Source organism: Pan paniscus, chromosome 4 (assembly GCF_029289425.2).
Source record: "Pan paniscus chromosome 4, NHGRI_mPanPan1-v2.0_pri, whole genome shotgun sequence".
Classification (NCBI taxonomy): domain Eukaryota; kingdom Metazoa; phylum Chordata; class Mammalia; order Primates; family Hominidae; genus Pan; species Pan paniscus.
This window is the reverse complement of record NC_073253.2, coordinates 141,536,696-141,549,974: the sequence shown is the minus strand read 5'-3', so window position 1 is coordinate 141,549,974 and position 13,279 is coordinate 141,536,696. Positions and strand designations below refer to the sequence as shown.

General features: G+C 35.5%; 1 protein-coding gene across 4 annotated transcripts in view; it reads right to left on the bottom strand.

Moving 5' to 3' along the window:
• Positions 1-5,413: 5,413 nt before the first annotated feature.
• RBM27 (RNA binding motif protein 27) overlaps positions 5,414-13,279 on the bottom strand; it is an 88,708-nt gene continuing 80,842 nt past the window's right edge. For all 4 annotated transcript variants that reach the window (XM_003829081.6, XM_008954495.5, XM_008954493.4 and 1 more), the window contains one exon: positions 5,414-12,819. In XM_003829081.6, the coding sequence (XP_003829129.1) occupies positions 12,736-12,819 (84 nt within the window). In that variant the 3' untranslated portion in view covers positions 5,414-12,735. The remainder of the gene's footprint in view (positions 12,820-13,279) is intronic.

Sequence of the window (13,279 nt, the reverse complement as noted above, 5' to 3'; positions counted from 1 at the left end):
ACCAAGTGTACCCCAAAAGCTATTGAAATTTTTAAAAGGGAAAAAATACCAAGCTAATAAAAAATAAAAGTAAGTAAAGTCTCCCTCTGGTCACTTTAATAGTGTGGCATATTAGAAGGGAGGAGGGGAAACAAGCACAGATTCATCATTTCCAAACAAAAAGTGTGTCTATTTTCCATTTGTGTGTTTAACACATTTTTATCTTCCAGGATGTTCAATAAATCAATACATTTGCTTAAATGGTTATAATAGAACTCACTAAAAAAAGAAATGTTGAATAGTTTTAATAATGATTATTTTCAGTGTGTATCATTTGAATGATAATTTTATAAAAGTTACGAGATGAAGAAAATGACAGCTTCCTTTTAAATTTTTTTCTGCCTTTTATTCAGAAACACAAAATCCATGAATGACTTGTGAAGTTATTTCACATACTTTGTACTAATGATATATCTATTCAATAGCTATTCTAGTGTCCCCCAAACAAATCTATTCTATACACAAAATAGTTTCATCCAATTTTCTATTTGAATTGTTTTCCTTTGGCCACACTCTATAGCAGAATTCATTGGCCAGCTTTTTTACACAAGTATACACGCTTTACAGAATTTTTTCTTTTTTCTTTCTGTCTCCCAGACTGGAGTGCAGTGGCGCGAGCTTGGCTCACTGCAATCTCTGCCTCCTGGGTTCAAGCAATTCTCCTGCCTCAGCCTCCTGAGTTGCTGGGATTACAGACATGCGCAGCCATGCCAGGCTAATTTTTGTATTTTTAGTAGAGACAGGGATTCACCACGTTGGCCAGGCTGGTCTCGAACTCCTGACTTCAAGCGATCCCACCACTTCGGCCTCCCAAAATGCTGGGATTACAGGCATGAGCCACTGTGCCCAGCCACAGAATAGTTAAGGAAAGGAAAGATCTCATTTTCTATAACTAAGGGATTCACACTAAAGGATTTACTGGGCTGGAGCAGATCATATAACAGACAAGAGAACAGCCAGTAAGGGTGATTCTGAAGTGACTCTCTTAAATAAACACCCAGAACAAAGAGCTCAAGACTAGGGAAGTGTTTATGCTTTTATGTGGTATAAGGAAAACTGGTAAGAAGGGATTCTTTTTTTTTCTTTTTTTTGAGGTGGAGTCTCGCTCTGTCACCCAGGCTGGAGTGCAGTGGCATGATCTTGGCTCACTACAAGCTCCACCTCCCCGGTTCATGCCATTCTCCTGCCTTAGCCTCCTGAGTAGCTGGGTCTACAGGCGCCCGCCACCATGCCCGGCTAATTTTTTTGTATTTTTTTTAGTAGAGACGGGGTTTCACCGTGGCCAGGATGGTTTCGATCTCCTGACCTCGTGATCCACCCCGCCTTGGCCTTCCAAAGTACTGGGATTACAGGTGTGAGCCACCACGCTCGGCCAAGAAAGGATTCTTGTCTGGAAAGTGAGCCCCTTCTACCATCTTGGGAAGTGATTTGTAAGACTGTTAAAACATGCTGTATTTGAGGCAACTCATGACTACATGCAATGTGTACTTACAACTGCTAAGGATTAGAAAATGTCGTTACCTATAGCTGTCTTTATCTAGTTGATTATCATGGTGTACAGTACTATAGAAATATAGAGGTGCCAACTCAGGTATGCAGTATACCTTTCTCTTTTCTTCAACATTGCTTACACATTTATTTAGGTGATCCCACAAGATTTAATAACCAAGGTAGAAAATTCAATTGCAGTTGAAAATAATTTGAGACAATCTGATGAAGCTTAGATCTGCTAATAGTGATGTACATTTCACAAAATACCTTCAGTGAACTCCCATTTAATGTTCATTGCAACCCTGTGAACATTAAATGGGTACTAATATTATAATGTTCATTTTATATGAGTAAACTGAGTCTTCTAAAGACTAAGAAGGTCAGGTGCAGTGACTGCAGCTGTAATCCTAGTGCTTTGGGAGGCTGAGGTAGGAGGATCACTTGAGCAAGGAAGTTGAGGCTACAATGAGCCATGATAGCACCACTGCACTACCACCAGGCAGCTTGGATGACAGAGAGAGACCTTGTCTCCAAAGAAACGAAAAAAAAAAGACAAACAAAACAAAAAAGACTAATCCCTACTCACAGCTCACACAAGTAGCAAGAATTGAGATGTGATGTCAGACATAACGTGGTTTTAATTGTTGGCTTTGCTTTGAGACTATCGGTGACACAACTGCTCTATGCCCGAGTTTCCTCTTGCACAAAAAAGGAAAAATAATAGTATACCTCAGAGTTAAATAATAATGTTTAAGAAACTTAATAATGTTTAAGAAACAGCACAGTGAGTCACATAATGAGCAATGACATGGTAAACAATCTTATTTTGATCATAAGGCTCTACGGACCATTTTATGGCTGAGAAATGCCCAAGGTGTGGGAGATGAGCTACCTGCATCAGCTCTGCGGGCCCTGAGTTCTGCTTGCCATCCCTCTCTCAGGTCAAGAATACTGACATTGGCTGCGCGCGGTGGCTTACACCTGTAATCCCAACACTGTGGGAGGCCGAAGCGGGTGGATCACTTGAGGTCAGGATTTCGAGACCAGCCTGGCCAACATGGTGACACCCCGTCTCTACAAAAAATAAAAAAATTAGCCGAGTATGGTAGCAGAAACCTGTGATCCTGCTGCTGGGTGGCTGAGGCACAAGAATCACTTGAACTTGGGAGGCAGAGTTTGCAGTGAGCCAAGACTGTGCCACTGCACTCCAGCCTGGGAAACAGGGCGAGACTCTCTCAAAAAACAAACAAAAAAGAGTGCGGACATAAAAGCACTGCATGGAGGACAAAAAAAAAAAAAAAAGCACAATGAAAATGAAACCATGCTTAAAGAAACCAAGGCTTAATTTTATTTTTTTTTTAAAAAAGCAAGTATATTGTGATGTAGTAACTTCCACAATTCCTTTTCTAAATTTTCAACAATTTCTTCTTAGCACCATTAAAGTTGTGGTGAAATGAAATGAAAATTAACCAAATAAAAGGCAGAGAGATAGGTTGTTCTTCGTTCTCTCTCCTGGTTCTTCATTTAAGTCATTTACTCGACAGTCATTAAAGTGCTTCTGTGTGCGGAATATTTTACCGTCTCATCTGTTTTCTTAATTTCTTATTTATGGCACACACACATACAAAAATCCATGTTTCTGGGCAAGAATGGTAAAGGATGACCTGACCAATCAAAATTCACTGTACTCTCTTTCCTTCCTTCCTTTCCTCTTTTTCTCTTTTCTTTCCTTTTTTTTTTTTTTTTTTTTTTTCCTTTTTTGAGATGGAGTCTCGCTCAGTCCCCCAGGCTGGAGTGCAGTGTCATGATCTTGGCTCACTGCAACCTCCGCCTCCTGGGTTCAAGTGATTCTCCTGCCTCAGTCTCCCAAGTAGCTGGGATTACAGATGCCCGCCACCACACCCAGCTAATTTTTGTATTTCTAGCAGAGATGGGGTTCCACCATGTTGCACAGGCTGGTCTCAAACTCCTGGGCTCAAGTGATCCTCCTGCCTCAGCCTCCCAAAGTGCAATTTTTCTATTTTAAGTGTGCTGGTTTTCTTTGGATTCTGATTCATGCAGGCCATGCTGAAAGAAAGACAAGTGAAGCCATCTACTGTTACCACTTCTGCTACCCTAAGTCTATGAAGCATAAAACTGCCAGTGATGATAATCAAAACCTCAAAATGAATAAAAAGGCAATCCTCCATGGTTGTAAAACAGAAGAGGCAAAATATGCTATGTTGTTTTTACAATATTGAAAGTTCTCTGAACACGTCTGAATGTACCAGTTAGGTTCTACTTTTCTTTTTCCAGATAAGACCATTTCTGAGAAATTGACAGGTGTCTATAACTCACAAATAGCTTTCCAAAAATACTAGGATCTCAGTACAGCTTTCCATAAAGAGTTCTTATGTAAGTCCTCACTCTTAAGTAGATTTTAATAATTTACTTCAATCTCTAGACTTTTCTTCAGCTTCATCTAATTTATCAATAATATTCACTTGAAAATTTAAAACAAAGAGTAGATGAAACTTCTTTGACATTCTTGGGGGCCTTGGGAGACCACACAGCACCATTCTATTGAGATGACTCCAAATAATTTCCACATGAATGGCTAAAGTGCAGAAATGTATAATTTATTAGGATTTAAATAAATCAGGGAGAAAAGTGCTTTAAAGTTATTGGTAGAAAATTTTCAAAAAATAAAGTTATAATTCTAAGAAATTAGGTTTCTACGTATAAAATATAAAATTCTTCCTTCCCTATATTTAACATTTCAAAGCAAAATATGCTGAAAAACTCTTTAATAACATGCATTTTTTTTTTTTTAGCATTCGATCACAGTAAAATTTTTAAAAAACACACGACATACTTCTGGAATCTTCACAGAGGAAAAAAAAGCATACGACACAATCCGATTTTATTTTTAGGGTGAAATACCTTTCTTAAAACATGTGCTGTGTGGCCAGGATGTTATAATCATTCTCTTTTGTCTCAGCAATTTCCCTGATACAATTTTCATATTGGAAATATTCCCTAATGCTACAAAATTTGTCAAGAATAAAAAACTTTTTCATTGAATCTCTTAGAACATGGCTAGTTTTCTCATGGGCTGTCAAAGAATAAAAAGTCCCCTCTTCTTCAAGGCCGCTTACATCTTTTTCTTTTTTCAGATAACTATTACCGTAACAACTACAAGTCAATAAACATTTTGAAGTTCTCCAAATAGCAAAAATTAGAAATCCACAAAGATTTGGAATGATGTAAGAAATCTGAACATGTAAAAAAAATCAACTCCCCAAACAGAACAACGACATGAACATCAGTTTTATTCACTGAGAATATACTTTTTTAAAATATGGCATAAACATAACTATAAATGAACACTGCTATTCTCAGCACTTTTTGTCTAGAAAATTCAGTGTTCTATATGAAAACATCATTAAAGCATGTAAACTTATTTATGTACAACGTGATTTTTTTTAATGCCAAAGTTAAAAGGAAAAAGGCACGAGAAATATTGAAAAACACAAAGATGCAAGGTAGAAATACTGCAAAATTATCATAATTCAATTTGTCACAGGGAAAAAAGCATTTAAGATAAAATTGAAAACAAAATAACAGGTTATAATATAGCCAAATTACTGTGAAATGTATCAAATTGGCTGGCTGTACATTGTGGAGGTCACAGAAAATTACTACTTTAAAATGTTCCCCCACAAATTAACATAAATAAACTGTTCTCTGTGGTTTCCAATATGCTACCTAAAAACACAGTGTTGCTCCCCAAGGGAGTCTGGTTCCAATCCAAGGCAGATGAGATAGATGGAGCCAGAATGGCAGTGTTTGACAGACACTAATAAAAAAGACCAGTGACATTCTACAGACTTGGAATATTCTATTTTATTAGAAGCAGTGGAGCACAGAGGTTAAGAACTTGAGCTCCAGAGTCAGACCTGTGTTCAAATGCTGACTCCATCACTACAAGGTTGTGTGACCTCAGGAATGCAACTTTCTCTCTCAAACTGTTTTCAAAGCTGAATAAGGTGGTAAGAACACCTTCCTCAAAGGCTGTGGTAAGCACAGAATGTAGGCAAACTACTCACTCCACTAATTGGGTCACAGTCTGCATTCAGTCCATGAGTTATTTCCTCAAAGTGAGTTGAAAATTATCAATCAGCTTAATTCAAAGTATTTGTTTGGTACCATGGTATTATAAGAAAGTCAGGTTTTATTGCTTAAGGAATTCCAAAAGAAAAGTACATAGACAAGAGGGTAGAAATACTGAAAGGTGTTAGTAACTTATAACTCCATGATGAGTTCTGATTTCACTACTTTGCAGATTTAATGGTTTTCTCCTTTGCATTTCTGAAGATATTGGAATATTCTTATGGACATGTCCCCAATCTTTCTCTTTGCACTTCAGAAACTGGGAAAGGTCAGACATGTACAGACAAGTGACACACTTGCCCAAGAGTAAGAAAAGTGGCAAAGGCAGTTAGTTATGTTTTATATAGGGCTTATCTATTTCTTACATTTCTTATAAACTTATAGGGATATGTTTGAAAAAGGTGAAATTCAATGGCAGAATGTTAGAATATATATTTTTAGATATCAAAATTGGTTCACTTTAAATTGTTGATGGCTAAGGTGAACTCTAAATTAAGTGCAAAATTTAATTCAAAGCCAAATAATCTTTTATTGATTTATAGCCCTTAAAGAGTTGTAGTTGTGGGCCAGGCACGGTAGCTCACGCCTGTAATGCCAGCACTTTGGGAGGCCGAGGCGGGTGGATCACAAGGTCAGGAGTTGGAGACCAGCCTAGCCAATATGGTGAAACCCCATCTCTACAAAAATACAAAAAGTAGTCGGGCGTGGTGGCACATGCCTGTAGTCCCAGCTACTCGGGAGGCTGAGGCAGGAGAATTGCTTGAACCTGGGAGGCGGACGTTGCAGTGAGCCGAGATTGTGCCACTGACTCCAGCCTGAGCCACAGAGCGAGACTCCGTCTCAAAAAAAAAAAAAAAAAAAAGAGCTGTAGTTTTATGGACTTCACAGCTTTTTAAAAAATATACAAATAAGTACTGCAGAGTGATTTGAATTGCATAAAATGTAGCACCAATATATCAATATTCCACTCCCTTCCCAAGTAATGACAAAAATATAAAACTGTAGGCAAGTTTAAAAAGTCACTGAGAAGTTGTCTGCTTCTAAAATTAAAAACTACAAAATACCCTTCAAGAAAAAACATCAAGTAAAAAAAAAAAAAAAAGGAAAAACAGAAGATAAAGTAATAACATTTTATATTCAAAATAGTTTCTACAATGTCACGGCAAGGAAGACAGTGATTTTAAAATGCACTCCATCAGGCAACTCAATAGGCTGTTTTTCCAAACTGTAATTTTGAAAGCCAAATAGTGGGTCCTGACAAGAATTTTTATCTAATAGGATGAAAATATCAGGTGCATATTGGGTAGGTATTGTTTTGTAAACTTCTGTTTCGTGTGTGTATACTGGGTTGCAATGCAAAATGTGTCTCATTTTGAGTTGCTGTGAAAAAAGATTCAGTCCCTGTTCCAAGACTAAATTTTGCCTTTTGGAGCCCCCTACAGGCTCTAAATGTTAATAACGTAAATCCTAAAGTAAATAAATAGCCCCACTGTTGGAGGGTGGTTCAGAAACTACCATTCAATAATTTATGCAGGAATACATGTTTACATAGATAAATAGGCAGCGTTTGGTCTAAGAACTCAAACTGACTATGTGAGTAGTCTCAATCTTGAAGCAAAATTATCCTCAAGAAAAAATTAATTTGGCAAGGTCTGTATTAGCCCTTACAAATTAAATTTAAAATTAGAAGAAATATATCAGTATCTCACAGTAATAGAAGTCTGGAGGCAAACTAAGAATTAAAATCACAAGGACTTTAGAAAACTATTAATAAGACATTCATCTTTATAAGGTTTTTACAAAGGCGTGTTAAGAATTTAATCAACAGAAATGGCTAAGTGCTGAAAAGGCGTGTTTCCGCCCCTATATTTGCCTTCAAAGAATTGAGTAAATTACAATTTTGAACAATCAAGTGCTAAACCTGAACTCCAACTCTACATATTATTTTAAGAACTAGTAGGTCACTATATTCAAACTAGTAAAACTCTATGAAGTTGGCTGGGGGTGGTGGCTCAAGCCTGTAATCCCAGCACTTTGGGAGGCCAAGGTTAGAGGATCACTTAAGATCAGGAGTTCAAGACTAGCCTGGCCAACACAGTGAAACCCTGTCTCTACTAAAAATACAAAAATTAGCCAAGATCATGCCACTACACTCCAACCCGGGCAATATAACACGACTCCATCTCCAAAAAAAAAAAAAAAAAAAAAAAAAAAAAACACCTCTATGAAGTGGTCAGAAAACTGAAGTGGAAGTGAGGTCAGAAATTCAGGCTTATCTTTATCTAAAACAAGCTAAGGGGTCTTCTTTCCTTGCTGCTCTTTCACAAAAAATAATTTAATACAATTGCAAAGAAAAAGTAACAGCAATGTTAATCATGCTTATGTTAACGAACACCACTACCACCACCACCACCACAAAAAGAAATGCTTGCAGAAGCCTAAGAGTAGATGGAAACACAAATAACTCACAATCATCCAACACTATTCTGCCCTTGATTTCACCCCATATCAAATTGCCTATCTTAGAATGTTGGAATGGTTTAGTTAACCTAAGGTCAACTGGAGAACAGGGAAGAGGCCAAATGGTAGATGATCCTGTTGAAAGGAGAGATCTTGGCAATAAAACCAATTTAGCATAAATGAAGGTGATTCATAATACAAGCAGTAGCAGCAGATTGCCTTTTTTTTTTCTTTTCTGGGTCAATTTTGGTTGGTCTCTCAAGTTAGGTCTTTGAGACTAAAAATGAACATAAAATGAGCAGCTCTGCACAGCAAGTCCATTTAGTCTAAAGCAACCCTATCATCCAATATCCCCACATGTTGATAAACACAATTCTGTGTTTACGGTAACATATCTAGATCCAGATTTGACTGTATGCTGGGGCTTATTCAAAATTTATCCTTGGCTTTAGCACAATTTACTTCAAAATCAGTAAAAATATCACATAAAATCATTAATTTCTGTTAATGAGAGCTCCATCTTAGTAAAACATTTGATTTGTTCAATAGATATAACTATGTTCAGAATTATGCCTGCTCCCTCCAAAAAAGTCCCAGAACTAATGTTTATTGTAAATATATTTAGGATTAATTATGATCTACTCAAAGCAAATGGTGACAAACAGCTTATTTGCTACTTACATAATACATAAAATAAATTTTATTTGAAAGGAATGAAAATAACTTTACTCTCATTCTTTGAGTATTTTCTTGTATAAGCTGAAATTCAAAGAATGTTCCTTCTTAAACAATGCATAATCATTGGAGGGGGAATTTTATAATAGCATTTTTTAAAATGGGAAAACCAGGTGATACACTTCCCTTCTCTTTCTCATCACCACCCAGTCCTTAGTGCATAACATCACTATCTTCCCCTGTTTGTCCTTACAAATCTTTGTCACATTCAGAACTGATTTATGTTTAAATCATCTCTTCTAGGTGTTTTTTCCCTTCTCCCTATTCTGCTTAAGGAAAATGTCCCTCCTACTGATGGCAGGCATAATGAATATCCTCAAGACAACATTAAAATAATTGCTTTCAAGAAACTGTTTTGTGCTTTTTTATCTGGAATACCAAGAACCATCCAGGAACAAAATAATGTGGCTATCAAAGGTTACTTACAAGTAGCATTTTAATACCTTCTCTTTCATTCTCCAGGCTACTCTGTTGAGAAAGTTATCCTACTTAATATTTAATAGCCAGTGACTTCAAACCCAACTTCATATTGAGTGACGTTCTCTCATGTTTATGAACACAACATAAAACACACATACATAGCCACTACTCACTCACTCTCACAAGCAAGCATACACACACATTTTCTTTCTTTCCAGAACAAGCCAGAATTACAGCTCTTTTGGTGATTGTTATAATTTTTGGAATGGTTCATAAATTTTCCAAATTCTTTTAAATTTGTAATACTTTCATCTTTTTTTCTTTTTTTTCCAATTGTGAACCATTCCATATTGCATCTTTATTGCAAAAGTCAACATGCTTCTTAGAAATTCAGATTGTAATTGATAAAACAAACATTACATATATGAATTTAAATGTATAAACAGTTAGAAATTCAACAATATCTCCTATTATACTATTACACAAGTTCACAATTTTGTAAAAACTATAATACAGCCATACTATACATCAAGAGGAACCACTATTCCTTTTCACATGATTTTTTTCTTTTTTGAAATAATGATCCATCACCAAGGACCCCTTTCACCTTAACAAGACTGTTTTCCAATTTATCATCTTAGCTGGTAACAACATTTCTTCAATGTTACATAAAGAAATTGAGGGAAATTTTGCAATACTCGGGGTTACCTTTTTATCTTGGACAGTAATCCACTAGTATATCAGGCTGACCTAGTCAACTGGTGGCTATTATTGCTGATCAGCTACTTAAAAAGATGTCATACACATTAAGAGGGACAGAATTTGCTTTAGATGCTGTATGTTATTTCTGTAAATGAAGATGCCAAGAAAACATGTATGGCAGTTATTCACTTTTAAGTGAAATTCTAACAGTTGAAGATTTGATGGTGGAAGTAAATCCCAAAGGGGGCAGGGGATATATATATATATAAACTATTTTATGCTAACCTTAAGTTTTCCAATATTATAATTAACTCACTTCAAATTCATCTTTGAGTCAAACATGTTTTAAAATTCTTTGAAAGCACACTTTTAAAGTATTTTTAGTCCTGTTTAAGGTGTACTGAAAACTTACAGAAAGGGCCTCAAACCTTACTGAAAAAACTGTTTTTCACTTTAACACACTTCTATCTTCTGCCCCCAATACTACAAAGTCAAATTTTCAACTTTTTACTGAGAGTGAAATAAGATGTCCATTTTGAGGTCAAAAAAATCATATGAAAAGGAATCTCATTCTGTTGAACTGTCTACTGAAATTTTTCTTAGAGTTCCATTTATTTACTGTAATTTTCAGTTTCCAAATACAAAAATACAACAATTCTTATTGAAATCTATACGCTGGTAGTTTTAGTACACAAAAAAAAAACCCAAACAAATTATTTACAAAATTATACAGTTTAAGAAAAAACTTTGTACAAAAAATATATAAATCCTTTGTTCCCTCTATCACGTTTAAACTGTCAGGACTCAAAATATTCACCACAATGAATCTTTCAAAATATATACTGACTGAGCCACAGACATCAAGAAAAATTTCATTAGAGATGATGGAGGAGTAAGGAGCAAGATTGTGTATTCTAGATACACCATTCTAATGTTTTCCTTCTTTTATAAGCTTATTTTACCTTCAGTGTTACTAGAAATATAACAATAACCTAGAAAAAGGAAGTCCTCATTATTATGAAAGAAAATTATATGAACTTAAAAATGACCCTGGTTTGACACATCATTCCAGGAAAACATGTAGAAGAATAAAGATTATCAGAACATGGGATTTAACTTCTTATAGCTAAGTAAATCTAGAATCCTGATGGTTTTAAGTTCTTAGTGAATAGTTTCTATATTGAGAAATAGTCTTTACCTCAGCAAACAAAATCCTTGATATAGTGGTCACCAAGAACCTTTTGGAGACAACAGGAGGTTTCAAATTTTCATACCACACATATATAAAAACACAGATGTGTATATCCTTGAAAAAGTGACAGCCTATGTACATTAATCATTTTATTTTCCCAGGGGTCAGTACAGTGTAGTGTTGCTCCTCTGCTTTTCCATCTAACATTCAGAACACGAAGACATAAATTTACATATATATTTTACTTAACAGATACTCTACTCTATACAGTGTACAGTAAAAATGCACACAGTAAAGGAAACTGTCTACTGAGGGACGCGTATGTTCATGGATAGCAACAAGCTACAAAATTATGAAAAAATAAGGTCATCTGAACAAAGTCATATATGACTCCCATTTATTACTAGCATACTCAGCCCTCAACCCCCTCCCACCTCCACCCCCCACCCCCCAGTCACCTCACCATCATGGTTTAAATTTAGGAAAAGAATTTCAGACATTTTTAAACCCTTCTGTGTAACTATACTGAACTGAAGCTTCAAAAGAGGGAAAAAATAAAGCTGGTGATTCTCTTCTCCCCAAAATCCTTCCATCATTCTCATCAAAACATCACTTATTTATCCAGGTGCTGGTTTGAACCTTTTATTGGAGACTGCCTGCGGTTGCCCAAATGAACCACTTATATCAATGATGACTAAGTCAGGCCTATTAATAGAAAGGCAAGAGGAAGAAAAGGGGGACGAGAAAGGGGCAATAGGTGAAAGCCTTTTACATTCTGAGTTATAAAAATTTTTAAAAAGACCAGCCGAACCAGCGCTCACTAAATATCAAAGCAAACTAAGAATCAGTAGCAGGAAAAGTCCAGGAGTTCATATGACAAGAGAATGGAAATACTACAGAGCTAGCTACCATTGCTGTAGCATTTAAGAACACACAGTTTGTTGTGATTTTCACTGAACTAGTACTACCACACATAAAAACCATGAAAAACAAATTTAGACTGAATACAAATTGGGCTCCTCCAAAGTAAAAAAAAAATAAAATTAAAATTAAAATAAACATATTTTTCTTCCAAGACCACTCTTGAAAGCAAAAGGGTTATTTTAATTACAAATATTTCCTACTGTCTTATGACCCATCCATAACAACTGAGAGTTAAAAGATTACAGGTGATTTTGACATTTAATTAAATTTTATCAGTAGATTATAATCCAAAATAAAATTTCTGAACACCCTGTCATTTATATCATAATCCAACACCAACAGCAACAAAAAAAAGGTGGTGTGGAAAATAAGGCTCTAGAGATTATCCATGTCATTGCTGTGGATCTTCACAACTGTGTAAAAGTCACTAGGCCTTTGGTGCTTTAATATCATGTACAGTTATGAGATGTGTTTAAATAGCAAACTTGCTGTTCTTGAACCTACTGTGTTGAAAAGAAAAATAAAAAAATTTTTTTTGGCTCATTGACTTCTTTTAAATAATTTTTAAAAGTTGTTCTTCTAAACAATATTCCTAAAAATTATACAGCTAGCATCAGATTTCATCTTCGCCATGAGCGAGACTCATATTCATCTTCATCTTCATCGTCATCATCAGGCAAAAACAAATCTGAGGTTTCTGTTTCCTGAAGAAAGAGAGGTTAAAATCTGCTTAGTGGCACAAGAATGGTAAGTAAAATACTTTTTAGGCCAAAGGACAAACAGGCTAGTATACAAAGCCCAGGCTAGATTTCATAAGGGATGCATGCAAGAGTATCTTTCAGGGCAAAAAAAAAAAAAAAAAAAGCCCAAAATATTTTTGTAAATGAATATAAATTCTTCTCCCCTGCTAATTTTGCTACTTTTAATAGGAGATTTCTACTCTAATATCATCAGGAAAATAATGTGGACATTTAGTACAGAAAATTTAAAAAAGACTATGAGATACATTTCTGATAAATTAAAATTATTTTTATTCTATAAAAAATTAGGAAAATAAATGACCAAACACCTAAATCTTTGTTTTTATATCCATCCAATTGTTCGTGAGAGGTGAATATACTAGCTTCCCCATGACACTGATATTCCAAATCTTATATAAAAATC